This window comes from Balaenoptera borealis, assembly GCF_965194805.1.
Source record: "Balaenoptera borealis genome assembly, chromosome: 13".
Taxonomy (NCBI): domain Eukaryota; kingdom Metazoa; phylum Chordata; class Mammalia; order Artiodactyla; family Balaenopteridae; genus Balaenoptera; species Balaenoptera borealis.
In genome coordinates, this window is record NC_138870.1 from 57,456,130 (window position 1) to 57,472,936 (window position 16,807).

The 16,807-nt window shown below is 39.0% G+C and overlaps 1 protein-coding gene across 1 annotated transcript in view; it reads right to left on the reverse strand.

Moving 5' to 3' along the window:
- Positions 1–15,870, reverse strand: part of IL26 (interleukin 26) — a 35,907-nt gene extending 20,037 nt beyond the window's left edge. Inside the window, 4 exon segments of the mRNA XM_082352960.1 lie at positions 11,243–11,377; positions 11,551–11,567; positions 11,570–11,606; positions 11,692–15,870. Of these exon segments, the coding sequence (XP_082209086.1) occupies positions 11,243–11,377; positions 11,551–11,567; positions 11,570–11,606; positions 11,692–11,862 (360 nt within the window). The 5' untranslated portion in view covers positions 11,863–15,870.
- Between the last annotated feature and the right edge of the window lie 937 nt (positions 15,871–16,807).

The following is a 16,807-nucleotide window of genomic DNA, read 5'->3' on the forward strand; positions in this document are numbered from 1 at the left end:
AACAGTTTAGCTGTTTCTTACATAGTTAAACCTACACCTAACTTATGATCCAGCCATTCCACTCCTAGGTGTTCACCCAAGACAAATGAAAATATCTCTCCAAACAAAGACTTGTATATAAATATTAATAGCAGCTGTATTTGTGATAGTGAAAAACTGGGAAAAAAAAAACAACCAAATAGCCATCAATATATGAATAGATAAATTGTGGTATATCATTACAATGGAATACTACTTGGCAGTGAAAAAGGGAGAAGTAATTGATACACTCAGTAACATGAATGAATCTCAAAATAATTATGCTGGGTGGAAGAAGTCAGACATTAAAGAGTATAACACATACATAGATTTTCCTCAATTTACGACTGGGTTAAGTTCTGATAAACTTATTGTTAGTTGAAAATACTGTAAGTCAAAAATGCATTTAATACTCCTAACCTTCCAAACATCATAGCTTAGCTTAGCCTACCTTGAAAGTGCTCAGAACACTTACATTGGCCTACAATTGGGAAAAATCATCTAACACAAGCCTATTTTATGATAAAATGTTGAATATCTCATGTAATTTATTGAACACTGTAATGAAAGTGAAAAACAGAATAGTTGTCTGGGTACAGAATGGTTGTAAGTGAATCGGTTGTTTATCCTCATGATCACATGGATGACTGAGAGCCGTGGCTCACTACCACTGCCCAGCCTCAAAGCTTTTTCTTTTTGTTCTCATAGTGGATGACACCACCATCCAGCCAGCTCCCCAGCTGGAAACCTTAGGCTCATCCCAGTCTGCTCCCCTCCTCAGACTCCCCTCGCCCTTCCCTGTGGCTCTAGTGTGCATACTTTAGTCCAGGCACATTATTACAATGTTCTGTTCATTGTTTCCTTTGCCTCAGGTCTCACCCCGACCTACACCCCTCTCCATTCACCAAAGAGGTCTTTCTAAAACAGAGTATTTAATCAAGCCATGCCTTTCAGTGGCTTTTCATTCTCTTCAGTATGTAATCCAAACCCCTTAGCCAGGCTTACCATGTCTTTCTTACTCTGGCCCCTATCGGCATCTCCTGGCCAAAGTCTAAACTACAAGCCTGCCCTTTAAGTTCCCCAAGCCACATTCACACACTCATACACATACATTCATATTCAATTACTTGCAACTTCCTGAATATGGTATGTTGTTTTATACCATCAAGGTTTTATTCAAGTTTCTCCCCTTGCCATTCCTGCCCGTTATTCCCCAGGAAATTAAATTCGATCATCACATCTTCTAATAGCACTATTTGTGTCTATCCCCACATACACCCCAAGCCTCAGAGCAGGTAGAATTATTAACTACTTCTTCCTTTGCACTTCCCCAGTGACTTTGTCAGACAGAAAACTCAGCATGAGCACATGTCACATTTCATGATTCACTAAACTTCTTTGTTTACATCTCTCTCCCCAAAAGAGCATAAGCTCTGGAGAGCAGGGACCAAATCATCCTGGTCTCTCTTACCCTAGCACCTAAGACAGGACCTAGACAATATACAGTTAAACCAAACTGCTGTAAGCCAAGTTGCAAAAAGTCAATTTCCAAAATTTACTTGTTTCTTTTAGTCATTTAGTTTCAATTGACTGGGTTTTCCTTTTGTCTTTATAACACCAATTTTTGTCTGTTTCAGTTCCCTTCTTCCTCATGAAAAAAATATACTCATAAGAAAAAACCATTCATTTACTAATCATGAACCACCCTGTACCATTGTGCAGTTATGTCCCACACGTGAGAGCCCAGTTTAAGAAAGTGTTCCATTCATTGTAACATGGTCATGCAAGGCTATATCCTTTTTCTACTTTGCATAAAGGTACCCTATAAGCTAAGGATGGTCCTGGTCATAAATAATATACTAATGAAAAATTCTTGAATAATTATGGCACAGACTGCTAATTATTGGCCAAAATTTATTTCCTCTTCTTCCTAGCCATAAGCTAGACTATGTTTCCCAGGATTCCTTGCAGTTATTGTGGCCAGGTGACTAGTTCTTGCCAATAGAATATGACCAGAATGATATGTGTCATTTTGGGAGCCAGGCTTATAAGAAGATGATATGTCTTCTTCCTGCTCTCATCCCCCATTGTCTGACTAAACGCAAAAGGCCTAAGGAATGACAGAGCTGCAATGTGGAAGGCCCCTGGATCTCTGATTCATGATGTGGAGGAAAGTGACCTCATCCAGAAACATTCCAAATGGAATTTTACATGAGTGAGAAATAAAGTTCTAAAATGTGAAGCCACTGAAATTTGTGGGCATATTTGTTACAGCAATTAGTGTCTCTCTGATATTGAAGTTGGTATATATACTTGAATGTGTTCTTGACTTTGGAAAATTCTTACAAATGCATTCTTCCCATATATGAGTATATTAATGTTAAATATATACATAAGAATTCTGCATGTTCAAAAAGATTCAGTTTTTATGACTCTTCTTTATTTCCCCAGCCCCCCTTCTCTCTGCTACTCAGTCTCCCATTCCAAAGGTAGGAATCTGGAACTGAGACAAATTAGAATATTTCTTAAAATGAAGGAATTCTTCCACACAAAGACAAAAGCCAGTAAACTAAAGCCAAAGAAGTAAAAGAAATGATGGATTCAAAAAGTTGGTCTTTTGGTAAATTAGCTATTTAGCAAATTGACTTAGAGCAGGTACATGAAATATTCTGAAAATATGTTTGGGGAAAGGAAAGATGGGGGAGGGAGGAAGGGAGAAGAGGGGAATGGAAGAAGGAAGGGAAGGAAACCCTTGGTCTCAGACACTCGATGGCTACCCATCAACTATAAATCCACAAACCCTCAAAGTGTGGATAATTATTTATTTCCTTGCCTTCAGCACATAGTAATAAGTGGCACACTGCTATGTGGAAAAAAATAAATGAGGGGAGAAAAACAGGGCGGTTTACTTGCCATGGACATTTTAACTTTGTGTTTGAATTTTTTTTCATAAATTTATTTATTTTATTTATTTATTTTTGGCTGCGTTGGGTCTTCGTTGCTACGTGTGGACTTTCTCTAGTAGTGGCTAGCGGGGGCTACTCTTCGTTGTGTGCGGGCTTCTCTTTGCAGTGGCTTCTCTTGTTGTGGACCACGGGCTCTAGGCGCGTGGGCTTCCGTAGTTGTGGCTCGTGGGCTCTAGAGCGCAGGCTCAGTAGTTGTGGCGCACGGGCTTAGTTGCTCCACGGCATGTGGGAGCTTCCCGGACCAGGGCTTGAACCCATGTTCCCTGCATTGGCAGGAGGATTCTTAACCGCTGCACCACCAGGGAAGTCCCTGTATCTGAATTTTGAACTAAGAAATCTAAAGCCTAGAAATGTTCAATGGTTGATTGGTGATATTAATGTCAAAAGAGTTGTACCATTATCTATAGCCAGTAATCTTAAAGTTCCATGGGAACTACAAAATGGGGAAGAGATATTGATCAACTCTAGCTGACAACGTGTGATCCACTATCTAATTCCTGGTTGCTCTAAACTTAGTTTTCTTCTCTGGTGATACAAGACAACCTCCACCAAGAATAACTCAGATATAACCCAGGTTATACCCCCAAGGTAATGAGATTTGGTAATAAATTACATGAGCATTCCATCACTGGAATTGTAATATCTCCCCAACCCTAATAATACCAACGAAGTCCAACGTCAGTGTTAAAGAAGGAATTTAGTACTTTGCTCTTGTGAATAAGTGAAAAATTCCGCCTAGTTCAACATATAATCAACAAATTCTATTAGGTAAAATAGGGCTGATGATATGAAAATTTTTATTATCACAAAGTAAAATATCTTTACATCTTCAGCAGAGTAATATTTTTTTTAACAGTTCTGGATGTCCATTAAAAAGTATCACCAGAAATAAAACATCCACATAGAATCAGAGTATTTTAAAAATACTATATACAATTTATAAAGAGGCTGTAGTAATCCTTACTCCTTAGTATTTTCTTCAATTATTAAGATACAAAATAAATAATTGTTGGATTCTCTAAGTTACAGAAAGCAATTTGTATCATAGATTTTGCTGGTTTTGCTATTTACAAGTTTTTGGGGGGGTTGGTTTTCAGAAGAGCAAACACCACTGCTTATGGTGGGCATAAATTCAAATCCCAAGTAAGTGAACACATTAAACAAATTACTATATGCCAAAATTCTGTATGTAAGTTAACTGTCTAGAGCTCTGGAAGCAACATCATAAATGCAACGCTGGTTTTTTAATCAACCCCTCAGAATCCTATTTATCCTAAAGCATCACATAACCAAAGCATTATTCTAGAATTCTGGGTCCTGGAAACAGGGGCTGGGCCATTTCCTCCTGTTTCCAGATCATGGAAGAAGCCTTGGACCAGTTTTGAAATGTGTCGAGGTTCTGCAGAAATAGAACCTGCAGAACTTGGGGCCCCTCTCAAAGTCCCTCCTTCTTGAAAACTTACCTGCTCCATCCAGACTCTAGCATTTCTGCTCTGAAACCCCACAGCTTTGCTAGTACTAATATTATGCTGCTTTTCCTTTCTTCCTCTTGTTATAATTGTTTGTGAAGTTACCTTGCCATCCCCTTCCTTCTGCCTAGAGCCCTCCTACCAACACGCACACACACACACACACACACACACACACACACACACACACTGCAGAACTCCTAGAGGGTAAAGTCTGTGTTACTCATTTTTCCCACAATACCCCAAATAGCAAGGGCAACAGGGGAAATACAAAAAGTGTTCATTATTTTCTATGTATTGGCTGTTTCTATATTGACTATATTTAGTGTCCCTTTTTGACTAAGAAAATATCACATCTCAGAACAGTCCAACGAGAGCAGCAGAGAGAGGGAAGATGAGCAACATTCTCATGAATATTTTCTTCATCATTAATCATTTTAAAATATTTTCGGGCTTCCCTGGTGGCGCAGTGGTTGAGAGTCTGCCTGCCAGTGCAGGGGACACAGGTTCGAGCCCTAGTCTGGGAAGATCCCACATGCTGCGGAGCAGCTGGCCCCGTGAGCCACAACTACTGAGCCTGCGCGTCTGGAGCCTGTGCTCCGCAACAAGAGAGGCCGCGACAGTGAGAGGCCCGCGCACCGCGATGAAGAGTGGCCCCCGCTTGCCGCAACTAGAGAAAGCCCTCGCACAGAAAGCGAAGACCCAACACAGCCATAAATAAATAAATAAATAAATTTAAAATATTTTCCTCGTTAGTGTTTTCTTATTAAGATGTTCTTTTTCAAAAACTCTTCATGGACACATCTTTCAAATTATTTCATAAGTTATTTTTTCCTGAAATATTGTTTATGGAAACATGCTTCATGAATATAAATATAGTCAATGACTATATTCATTTTTTTAAAAAACAGTTAATTAGATATAAAGTTGTTAACTAGGTAACTAAAAGGGTAAAGAGAAACATCATAGAGGTAGTAACTGCAGGAAGCAGTTACCATCTCCAGGCTGGAGGGAACAAAGGGAAGAGGTTGAAAAAAAAATGGAAATGACAGCCATTGCTGAGAGCGACCTGTTTACCTTTTGCGGTGGAGAGTCATTCTTGACTCAGAATCAGCACATCTAGGGGGGTGTCTGCATCCAGTAAAAAATGAGATGACCCAGATTGGGTTATAGACGCTATTTCTGGTTTTATTTTTATTTTTCAACCCCAAATTCTATAGACCAAGACATGGATTTAGTCTCAGAATCCATTCCTAGAAAGTCCACCCAAGTTTCAGATGGTTAGAGACACAGTATGAGAGAGGAGAGCTTTAAAGCAACCAGCAGAACCATTGGGAAGGGGGAGAAAAGTTTTCTGTAACTTGCAAAGCTTTGGTTCATTGCCATATTCAAGAATTAATTCTAGCCTGAGGTCCCTGGAATGAAGAGGGAAAAGAGAAACAATATGATAATTACACATCTGGTGGAAGGCACAGCTGCTTCTGCTTAGGAAAGCTGCCCCCATCCCTGTCTCCCCGAATTAAAGCAAATGGTCAAAAAAGAAGAAAAGAAAATATCACATGTAAATTAATGTCACCTACTTCACATTTTATAACTTCTCCCTCCTAAACTCCGCCCCAACCACTAATTTAGAATTCCACACAGAGCAAATGCTCGGTTAATTTATATTAAACAGATACTAGTTTCTGTGGCCAAAAATATAAAATTATAATTGGCAGAAAGATTAAATGCAAGGCCTATTATTAAAATTAAACCTATTTCCCTAAAGCAATGTCTGTGGAGACTTTCTAAAGCTCAGGCTAATCCTAGACTTCTTTTTTACAGTTTCACAGAGGTGGTTGGTTTACTCCAGCACATAAATGCCTTAGCTTGTGAGACAAAGTGACTGAAGTCAGCAAGGGTTGTCTTGGGGTGGGAGAATGTAAGAGGGAAAGCCCAGAGTTAGGTGGCGCTCGGGGTGGTTGTGCTCATATTTGGCCGCAAGGGGGAGCCAGCCGCTTTGGAAAGCCTCCACGACCAGCCTGAGAGGTACCGCCTGCTCCCATCGCGCTGCGGTCCAAGGCATTGAAAAAAGCATCTCTTGACAGATAAAGGTCCCTTCAGGAAATAACTTCTCCCAAAACAAATCAAGGAAAACCAGAGTTCCTAGATAGCTCTATGTTTTCTAAGTTTTTCATCTAGAACATTGCTTGGTTTGGGTTATAACTATTATGAAAAAGGAGAAGTAACAACTGACACTGCAGAAATACAAAGGATCATGAGAGACTACTACAAGCAACTATATGCCAATAAAATGGACAACCACAAAGAAATGGACAAATTCTTGGAAAGGTACAATTTTCCAAAACTGGTTCAGGAAGAATTAGAAAATATAAACGGACCTATCACAAGTAATACAATTGAAACTGTAATTTAAAAACTTCCAACAAACAAAAGTCCAGGACCAGATGGCTTCATAGGCGAATTCTATCAAACATTTAGAGAAGAGCTAACACCGATCCTTCTCAAACTCTTCCAAAAAATTGCAGAGGGAGGAACACTCCCAAATTCATTCTACAAAGCCACCATCACCCTGATACCAAAACCAGAAAACGATATCACAAAAAAAGAAAATTATAGACCAATATCACTGATGAATATAGATGCAAAAATCCTGAACAAAATACTAGCAAACAGAAACCAACAGCACATTAAAAGGATCATACACCATGATCAAGTGGGATTTATGCCAGGGATGCAAGGATTCTTCAATATATGCAAATCAATCAATGTGATACACCACATTAACAAATTAAGGAATAAAAACCATATGATCAGCTCAAAGGATGCAGAAAAAGCTTTTGACAAAATTCAACACCCATTTATGATAAAAGCTCTCCAGAAAATGGGCATAGAGGGAACCTATCTCAACATAATAAAGGCCATGTATGACAAACCCACAGCAAGCATCATACTCAATGGTGAAAAACTGAAAGCATTTCCACTAAGATCAGGAACAAGACAAGGATGTCCACTCTTGCCACTCTTATTCAAGATAGTTTTGGAAGTCCTAGCCACAGCAATCAGAGAAGAAAAAGAAATAAAAGGAATACAAATTGGAAAAGAAGAAGTAAAGCTGTCACTGTTTGCAGATGACATGATACTATACATAGGGAATCCTAAAGATGCCACCAGAAAACTACTAGAACTAGTCAATGAATTTGGTAAGGTTGCAGTATACAAAATTAATGCACAGAAATCTCTGGCATTCTTATACACTAACAATGAAAAATCAGAAAGAGAAATTAAGGAAACACTCCCATTTACCACTGCATCAAAAAGAACAAAATACCTAGGAATAAACCTGCCTAAGGAGGCGAAAGACTTGTACTCAAAAAACTATAAAACACTGCTGAAAGAAATCAAAGATGACATAAACAGATGGAGAAATATACCATGTACTTGGATTGGAAGAATCAATATTGTGAAAATGACTATACTACCCAAAGCAATCTACAGATTCAGTGCAATCCCTATCAAACTATCAATGGCATTCTTCACAGAATTAGAACAAAAAATTTTACAATTTGTATGGAAACACAAAAGACCCCAAATAGCCAAAGCAGTCTTGAGAAAGAAAAACGGAGTTGGAGGAATCAGGCTCCCTGACTTCAAACTATACCATAAAGCTGCAGTAATCAAGACAGTATGGTACTGGCACAAAAACAGAAATATAGATCAATAGTACAGTATTGAATGCCCAGGGACAAACCCATGCACATATGGTCACCTTATCTTTGATAAAGGAGCCAAGAGTATACAATGGAGAAAAGACAGCCTCTTCAATAAGTGGTGCTGGGAAAACTGGACAGCTACATGTAAAAGAATGAAATTAGAACATACCTAACACCATACACAAAAATAAACTCCAAATGGATTAAAAACTTAAATGTAAGACCAGACACTATAAAACTCTTAGAGGAAAACATAGGAAAAACACTCTTTGACATAAACCACAGCAAGATCTTTTTTGACCCCCCTCCTAGAGTAACGGAAATAAAAACAAAAATAAACAAATGGGACTGAATTAAACTTAAAAGCTTTTGCACAGCAAAGGAAACCATAAACAAGACAAAAAGACAGCCCTCAGAATAGGAGAAAATATTTGCAAATGAAACAAGAGACAAAGGATTAATCTCCAAAGTACACAAACAGCTCATGGAGCTCCATATCAAAAAAACAATCCAGTTAAAAAATGGGCGGAAGACCTAAACAGACATTTCACCAAGGAAGACATACAGATGGCCAAGAGGCACATGAAAAGATGCTCAACATCACTAATTATTAGAGAAATGCAAATCAAAACTGCAATGAGGTATCACCTCACGCCGATCAGAGTGGCCATTATCAAAAAATTTAGAAACAATAAATGCTGGAAAGGGTGTGGTGAAAAGGGAACCCTCCTGCACTGTTGGTGGGAATGTAAATTGATACAGCCACTATGGAGAACAGTACGGAGGTTCCTTAAAAAACTGAAAATAGAACTACCAAATGACCCAGCAATCCCACTACTGGGCATATACCCTGAGAAAACCATAATTCAAGAAGAGTCATGTACCACAATGTTCACTGCAGCACTATTTACAATAGCCAGGACATGGAACCAACCTAAATGTCCATCGACAGATGAATGGATAAAGAAGATGTGGCACATATATACAATGGAATATTACTCAGCCATAAAAAGAAAAAAAATTGAGTTATTTTTAGTGAGGTGGATGGACCTAGAGTCTGTCATACAGAGTGAAGTAAGTCAGAAAGAGAAAAACAAATACCGTATGCTAACACATATATATGGAATCTAAAAAAAAAGGAAAAAAATGGTACTGATGAACCTAGTTGCAGCGCAGGAATAAAGAGGTAGACATAGAGAATGGACTTGAGGACATCAGGTGGGAGGGCGAAGCTGGGGCGAAGTTAGAGTAGCATCGACATATATACACTACCACAAGTGAAATATTTGGCTGGCAGCAGCCTAGCACAGGGAGATCGGCTCGGTGCTTTGCAATGACCTAGAGGGGTGGGATAGGGAGGATGGGAGGGAGGCTCAAGAGGGAGGGGATATGGGGATGTGTACGCATATGGCTGATTTGCTTTGTTGTGCAACAGAAACTAACACAGTACTGTGAAGCAATTATACTCCAATAGAGATCTATTTAAAAAAAAAAAAAAAAGAGAGAGACTATACTATTCACTGTCTTAATAAGATGACCTTATAAGTTAAGTATAGAATAAACCAAAGATAAGTGATGACCTTTCCATTATTTCAGGCAAGGGAACTGGCCCGGAGCATTCTCTCCGTGTTCTGCCAAGAGGTACCAGTTTGTAATTTTTATGCCTGTTGTTATTTTAAGGGAATAGGAGAGTTCATGGAAAACTATGCAACCCAAGTCCCAAACAAGGACGTAACTTAAACACAGACTAACCAAAGAGAACATAAATTTGTTGAATTTTTTTACCTAACTGAGCAGCTCACCCTCATAAAAATGCCTCTGCACTATAGACTGGAATTTGGGTTACTGAGTACTTTCATGGACCGCAAGAAAATGATGTCCTAACTCTTAAAAACTAAAACTCCACTTCCCACTGCCCAGAGTTCAAGTTTCTGTAGCCCTGGTGCCCAAGGGTAGAAAGCTCATTTCCTTCTGGCAACCCAAGGACTGTGGTATCTTCAGGAGCCCACACCCCAGTTTGTACCACCTTCAAGTACAACCACAGGAGGCTTGAGAAAGCACACTTGGAGCCCAAACAATGTCACAGAAAAGATTCAACACTTCCCACAGAGGCAAGCCAACTAATACTGCACAGATCCTGGCCTGGTTGTTTTGCTTTGTTTTGTTTTTCTATACCAATCTTTAATATTGTGGATGTTTTTACAGAAAAGTGTGGTCACTTTTACCTTCTTAATTAATTCCCCATTGCTTAGGGTGACAGCAACCACACTGCAGCATCAAATAATTTAGGTACCAAAGAAGACACACTTCTTTTTTTCATTTTGTTTTGATTGAGACTTTGCCTTATACAGGGTACAACTCTAAAAACTTATATAAAAATAAGATAAAAAATCAATCTAAAAGCTCTTATCAATATGGGAAAGAGAGGAGGTGACAGAAAGAGAGAAGAAAAGAAAGACAGAGGAAGGAAGGGAGGGAGGGAGGAGAAAAAGAAAGACAGACAGAAAGAAAGAAAGAAAGAAAGAAAGAAAGAAAGAAAGAAAGGAAAGAAAGAAAGAAAGAAAGAAAGAAAGAAAGAAAGAAAGAAAGAAAGAAAGAAGGAAGGAAGGAAGGAAGGAAAGAAGGAAGGAAGGAAGGAAAGAAAGAAAGAAAGAAAGAAGAAAGAAAGAGAAAGAGAGAAAAAAAGAGAGAAAGAAAGAAAATATCCTAGAATAGCATTTGGCACATAGTTGGTGCTTAGGAAATATTTGTTAAATGAATGAATGAATTAGTTGGGAATAATATAAAGAGAGAATGATTTGAAAAACTAGATATTCATTTGAGAAGCATCTCCTGTCACTTTAGCTCTCTTCAACATGTTTTCTGTGCCATTCCTTAAGAAATAATACATAGTGGCATTACAAGTTATACAGGGTTATTTGATACTGTTTCCCTGGTGATGGACTCTCCATTTGGACTACAAGCCAACAATTAGAAACCCCTTTACCCACTCTTTGGGGTGAAGACAACTTCCTACATGCTGTTTTCTGGATAGATGTCTAGGATCAAATTCACCTTATTTGCTATGCATACTTGCACAGTGGCTCGATTTCTGCCTAAGGCTGTGAAAGTCTTCCACAAAGTGTATTTTGTTGCAAACTTGTAATTGGAGTTGACCAAAAACATCTTCCATGAAAAAGGACAATAGTTGTTCTTGGAATCTGCCGTATTTCTATAAACAAGATAGAATAAATTGCATAAGGTAAACCATGAGTAGCTTTCGTAATATGACACTGAAGCATCCCCCGATTATTACTTCATGACCATCTGGAAAAAATAAAATGCAAGGAAATAAAAGCATCCAACAAGTAGAAACGTGAGAAAGAAAAAGACCCTCTGGCTTACCATAAATAGTTTTTTGTTTTCTTTTTTAATAACTGTACTTTTTTTACGTGATCTTCCTACAATAAAACAAAGAGAAATAAGATTTATCCAGAATTTCAAACGTCCCTTTGGTCATCATTCTAAGCAGAGCCTAATACTCACTGGAATTGTTGCTTTGAGCCTTGCTGCCTTGACATAGAGCATATCAACAGCCTGGGACAGTGTTCCCCTTAGGTAGCAACTTGCGGCGAAGGAAGATTGCTTGTGCCTGGCAATGGCAAGAGGCAGAGTGACAAACAGCGACCCAGACCTCAAAATGCAATTCACCCACATTTCCCTCCACCCCACTCTGGGCTCATGTCACTCAGGGCCAGACAGCTACTCGTGTTGGTTAGATGAGAGGATAACCTAGTTACTTTAGCCCTCAAGGTTGCCTCTCCAATGAGATGCTGTGAAAGATAACTTACAGTTTAGAGAGAGGAAGATCACTTCAGTTGTTCTATTTTCTTAGAGCTTGCTTCATAATCAAAAAATGCTGACCACATCATCTGTGACCTTAAGTAAAAGCACAAATTTACCAGTAAGGTTGGGGCCCTGTTCCCAAAAAGAATTCAGAACCTCCGCTGCACGTCACAACAGATTTCAGTATTTTAAAAGTCATGTCATGCTAGTAAAAGAACTTGTTCTCCAGGACGCCATGTGATTTTTTTTTTTTTAATATGAAAAAAACCTCCTTTTCTAACAGGTAGCCCAGGAAAATTTGACCAAAAGGTAGAATGAGCAGCCTTGGGAAACCTGCTCATGACCTCAAATGGGTTTGACATTTGACCTTTGCCAGATCCTTCACCTGCCCCCCTCTTCCCTCAGAAGCCATCGTTCTGCAGCCTGGCATCAAGACCCAAGTCCTCAAGAATTTTTCCAGCTCAGAAACTGCAACTCCCCCAACATATTCAAGACTTTTTTGAACCTGGACCCGGGATTAAGACCTACAATTTAATAGGTTCTCTATCATCTCTGTCCAAGCCGACCACCCAGACTTTTCCTTTAACTCTAGACTTCCAGGAGAGTGCAAACTCCTTACCTCTTCATCTTTGAATTCTCAGTGCCTACCACGATGCCTCATGTAAAGAAGAAGCATATTAGCATTAGATGAATTGTACTTCCCTTTCCACATCATGAGATGCTACTATAACTGCTTTGTTTTTTCATGTATTCCATTAACAAATTTTTATCAAGGATCTGTCTACAAAGAACAGTGCTTGGTACCAGGGGGCTACGTACGAAAGCAGGTGTTCCATGGACTCCCATCCTCAACTCTGTCCCAGTTCTTCCCATGGCGATAAATATGGTTCCTTTTGTGTAGCATCCCCAGGTTAAGAAGTGGACACAGCTCAGAATCATATACTGAGAAGCAGAGCTAAGTCACCAAAGCCCGGAATGAATGGAGCCAACATCATCCCAGGCAAGTTAACATGAGGACTCTGGTTGTGAGTAAGTGATTCATCAAAACTAGGCAGGGTCAATAAAGCATCAGAACCCAAGATTGATTTCTAAGTCAAGGCAACCAGGGCTGGCAAAGGAGCAAAGAGAAAGTATAAAGTAAAAGGTTCAAACACATGGAAGTATTTTTGGCTGTTTCAGATAGTAAGCGGATCTCTTTGGCAAGCCCAAGCGTCATTTCCACAGGAGCACCTCTGCTGATAAAGGACACTCCCTCTGAAATAAGATAGGAACCCTTCCTAAAGAGCTACGACAGAAGACAGCTGATCAAGACTGCAAAGCGAGGATCACTGAAGTTTTATAGAAATTCAGGAAAAGGAAGAATTATTTTTAGCTGGGAGTAGCTTAAATGCTGTTGGAACTGGGACATGAAATATCCTAAGGTTTTTTGTTTTGTTTTGTTTTGAGCAGAGTAATGCTTACTGTTCAGAGTTCTTTTAGGCAAAAGAATGTGAACATCAGGAATCAAAAGTCCAAATGCCTTCAGTGGGCATGGGATTAACATAAGCACCCTGAGTGGGTAGACATAGGACAATTGAGACTAAACTGCTTGTATGGCCACCAGACCTAAAATCTGCCCAATTATATAGCCTATTAACACACTGTGTGGGTGCAATAAAAGCACCACACAGAATACTTCCAAGAGCCATATACTGCCTTGAGCAACTAAAATTTGGGGGCCCCTGATATGTACCAACAAAATGTAAGTGCAACTCAATTTGCTAATATTGATAAAGAAAGTCAGTGTGGGTGCTGACTGTTTTTTCACCTCTGATAGTTGCATTTCCATAAATGTCTTATATCCCTCAAATCCTCATAATCCAAGGAAGATCATACATATCCCAAGAATGTTTCTGCTTTAGTTTACAACCAACTCAAGAAAACCATGGTCTTTTCTTAAATGACTGAAAACTATGTCGCCCTGTTGATCACAGTCATCCTACACCTTGGTCAGCAGACCTGCCTCGTTAGGGTCCTTTAAACAGTCAAATCTCACCTCACAGGATGAATAGGGATTATCCTTTTGAATAAAATACTCAAAGCGTGGGCCCTGAAGGCAATTCCAAAAGGGGGTTCCAAAAATGTCCTGAATAACAGAACTACTGGAATAAGTATATAATGTCCTTCGGGCACCGATTTAAAAGAGAAGTTTCTGCTCATTTGGATCGATTTTTATTATATCACTTTCACAAGTTTCTTATACAGAACTGTATAAAAATTGCTGTTAATTACAAGGAGATTTGGTTTTGAAACTCAGATCCACTTCTCATTAGTTGTATGGCCTTGGGAAAATTACTAATCCTCTCTAAGCTTCAGTTTTTGTCATCATTAAACAGGACAATAATTCTACCTACTGCAGAGGGTTGTCATGAGGAAAAAATACAGCAATATAAATAGAATGCTTAGCACGATGGCAGCTATAGTAGCACTCTGCAAGTGGTAGCTATTTCATTCTTATTTTTTAAACAATAAATGTGTCTTAGTCTGTTTAGGTGCTATAACAAAATACCAGACTGGGTAGCTTTCAAATAACAGAAATTTATTTCTCACAGTTCTTCAGGCTGGGAAGTCCAAGATCAACATGTCAGCATGGTCACATTCTAGGAAGGGTTCTCTTCTGGGTTGCAGACCACCAGCCTCTCACAGCATCCTGACATGGTGGAGCCTCTTTTATAAAGGCACGAATCCCATTCATGAGGGCTCTGCCTTCATGACCTAATCTCATCTCCAAAACACCATCACCTTGGGGTCTAGGTTTCAACATATGAATTGGGGGCAAGGGAGAAAAACACAAACATTCAGACCATAGCAAAATGCATGTGTAATACCTGTATAATATTCAAGTTCATTACAATCCTTGAGAAGCTTTGGGAAATGGTTGAAGAAAGCAAGAAAAGGGATGGATGAACAACGACCTGACATTTCACAGTGTGTGGGCATGAGGAATTCCATTTATCCCACACACATCCAGTAGGCAGACTAGAACCAATTAAGTGGGTATTTTAGGGCTGCGACTCCTACGTAATATACAGGAGAACATTTAAACACTTTATCTGCCCCAAAGCACAATTGACTGCCCCAGTTCCCAAATGCCAGCATGACAGCCATTCCCCTTGAAATTTAAGTCCCCTCCCACCCAGAAGAATGCTAGCAGCCCTCTCTGATGGTCAAGCATGTCCAATAAGCAAAATGAGCACACCAGCTCAGGCAGAGAATCACAGCTCACTTTGAGTCCTCAATGATACAATGTTACATCTGCCCCTCTGTTGGAGGAAAAAACAATTGGGGATTTTTAATTTGCTAAACCATTTTGTTGACTCTAAGACGCTTTCCTTCCACACCTTAGTATCTCTGAAATCCCAGCCTGTTTCTTTTTTTTTTTTAAACAAAATTCACATTTTATTTAGGTTGAAATAAGCTATACAAAATTGATTTTCTTCACCAAAAATAATGGCAAGATTTTCTGTATTATTCCTAGATAAACCACAAAACACTTATTTTTGTAGTTTCTAGGTTTTGCTTGTAAATCAAGATGAGGCAGTAGATACCGTCATGGAAAAAGACAGAAGAAAACAGACAAACCAGTTGTCAGTATCCATGGCCTCTGATCCTGTCTTGACCATGAAACAGAAGTGTTCAACATATACCTGCCAAAAAGCTTACGAAGATGTAGGCTCAATAAAGGAATGCAAACAGCAACAACCAGATGTGGAACAACAATGGCAGTCTCTTCCTTTCAAACTTTAACTATAACTTGTTCCTTTAACTTCATTTGATAAAGACGAAATCTACACTGAAATCCTTGTTTGGCGAGCCCACACGTTTCTCTTACAGTCTGATAATTTTAACCATCCCTTACAGATTTTTAACAGCATACTTAAAACTATTATTCAAAGGTCAGTCATGAGCTTCATTGTAATGTTTTATAAAATGTATTCCTTCCTCCCATACCTCCTCAAAATTTATTTCTTCAAAGAACTGATAACTCAGTACCTGACAATTGGATCCACAGTGATAAATGTTATGTGTAAAATGACTTAACTAATACAAGTCCCAAGTGCCATTAGCAGAGATCACACAGAGTGTAACGTGGTACTTTCAAGGCTATCTTCTGGAAGAACAGTTAGGTCTCCAAAGCATGGGACTTCAAACGGGCCATTTAAACAGGCAGATTATCAATGACTAATGTATTCAATGGGAGGCCTACAGGTCAAGATATTCAGTGATTAAGTAGCCTACGTACACCTTACAACTTTTCTGTAAGATATTTTCAAATTTCTTACAGATTTTTTCAAATATCAAATATAAGAGAAAGCCTATTTTAAAAGTCTCTTAGGTATTTTCAGTGGTTTCTGAATTATCTGTAGGAAGCTCTGACTTACTTGTATAGAGTTTTATATATGTATCCACCATTAAATCCAAATTGTGTTTTATATCAAAATTTGTGTTAAGCGAAGCCAAGTTCCTTGACCTTTGGTCTGTCAAAGTGTTCCTCAGGTATGCTTTGAGACTCTTTCACCCATTTTCATAGCGTTCACCCTCAACCTTCATCACAGGAAGAATACACAGGACCTTCAGCAATGCATAAACTTTAGGAAAAAACTTGATGTCTGGCAGATGAAGGGCTTCAAAAATAGTGGACGGAAGTTCTATATCTTTCCCTCTGTGTTTCCACTTGATTCTCCGACAATGCAGCTCAGCAGAGAGCGTGTCAGGATTAGGTAAATCACTTCTGTACATGTCAGCACTATGCTCCTCTGATGTATTGAATTTGAGC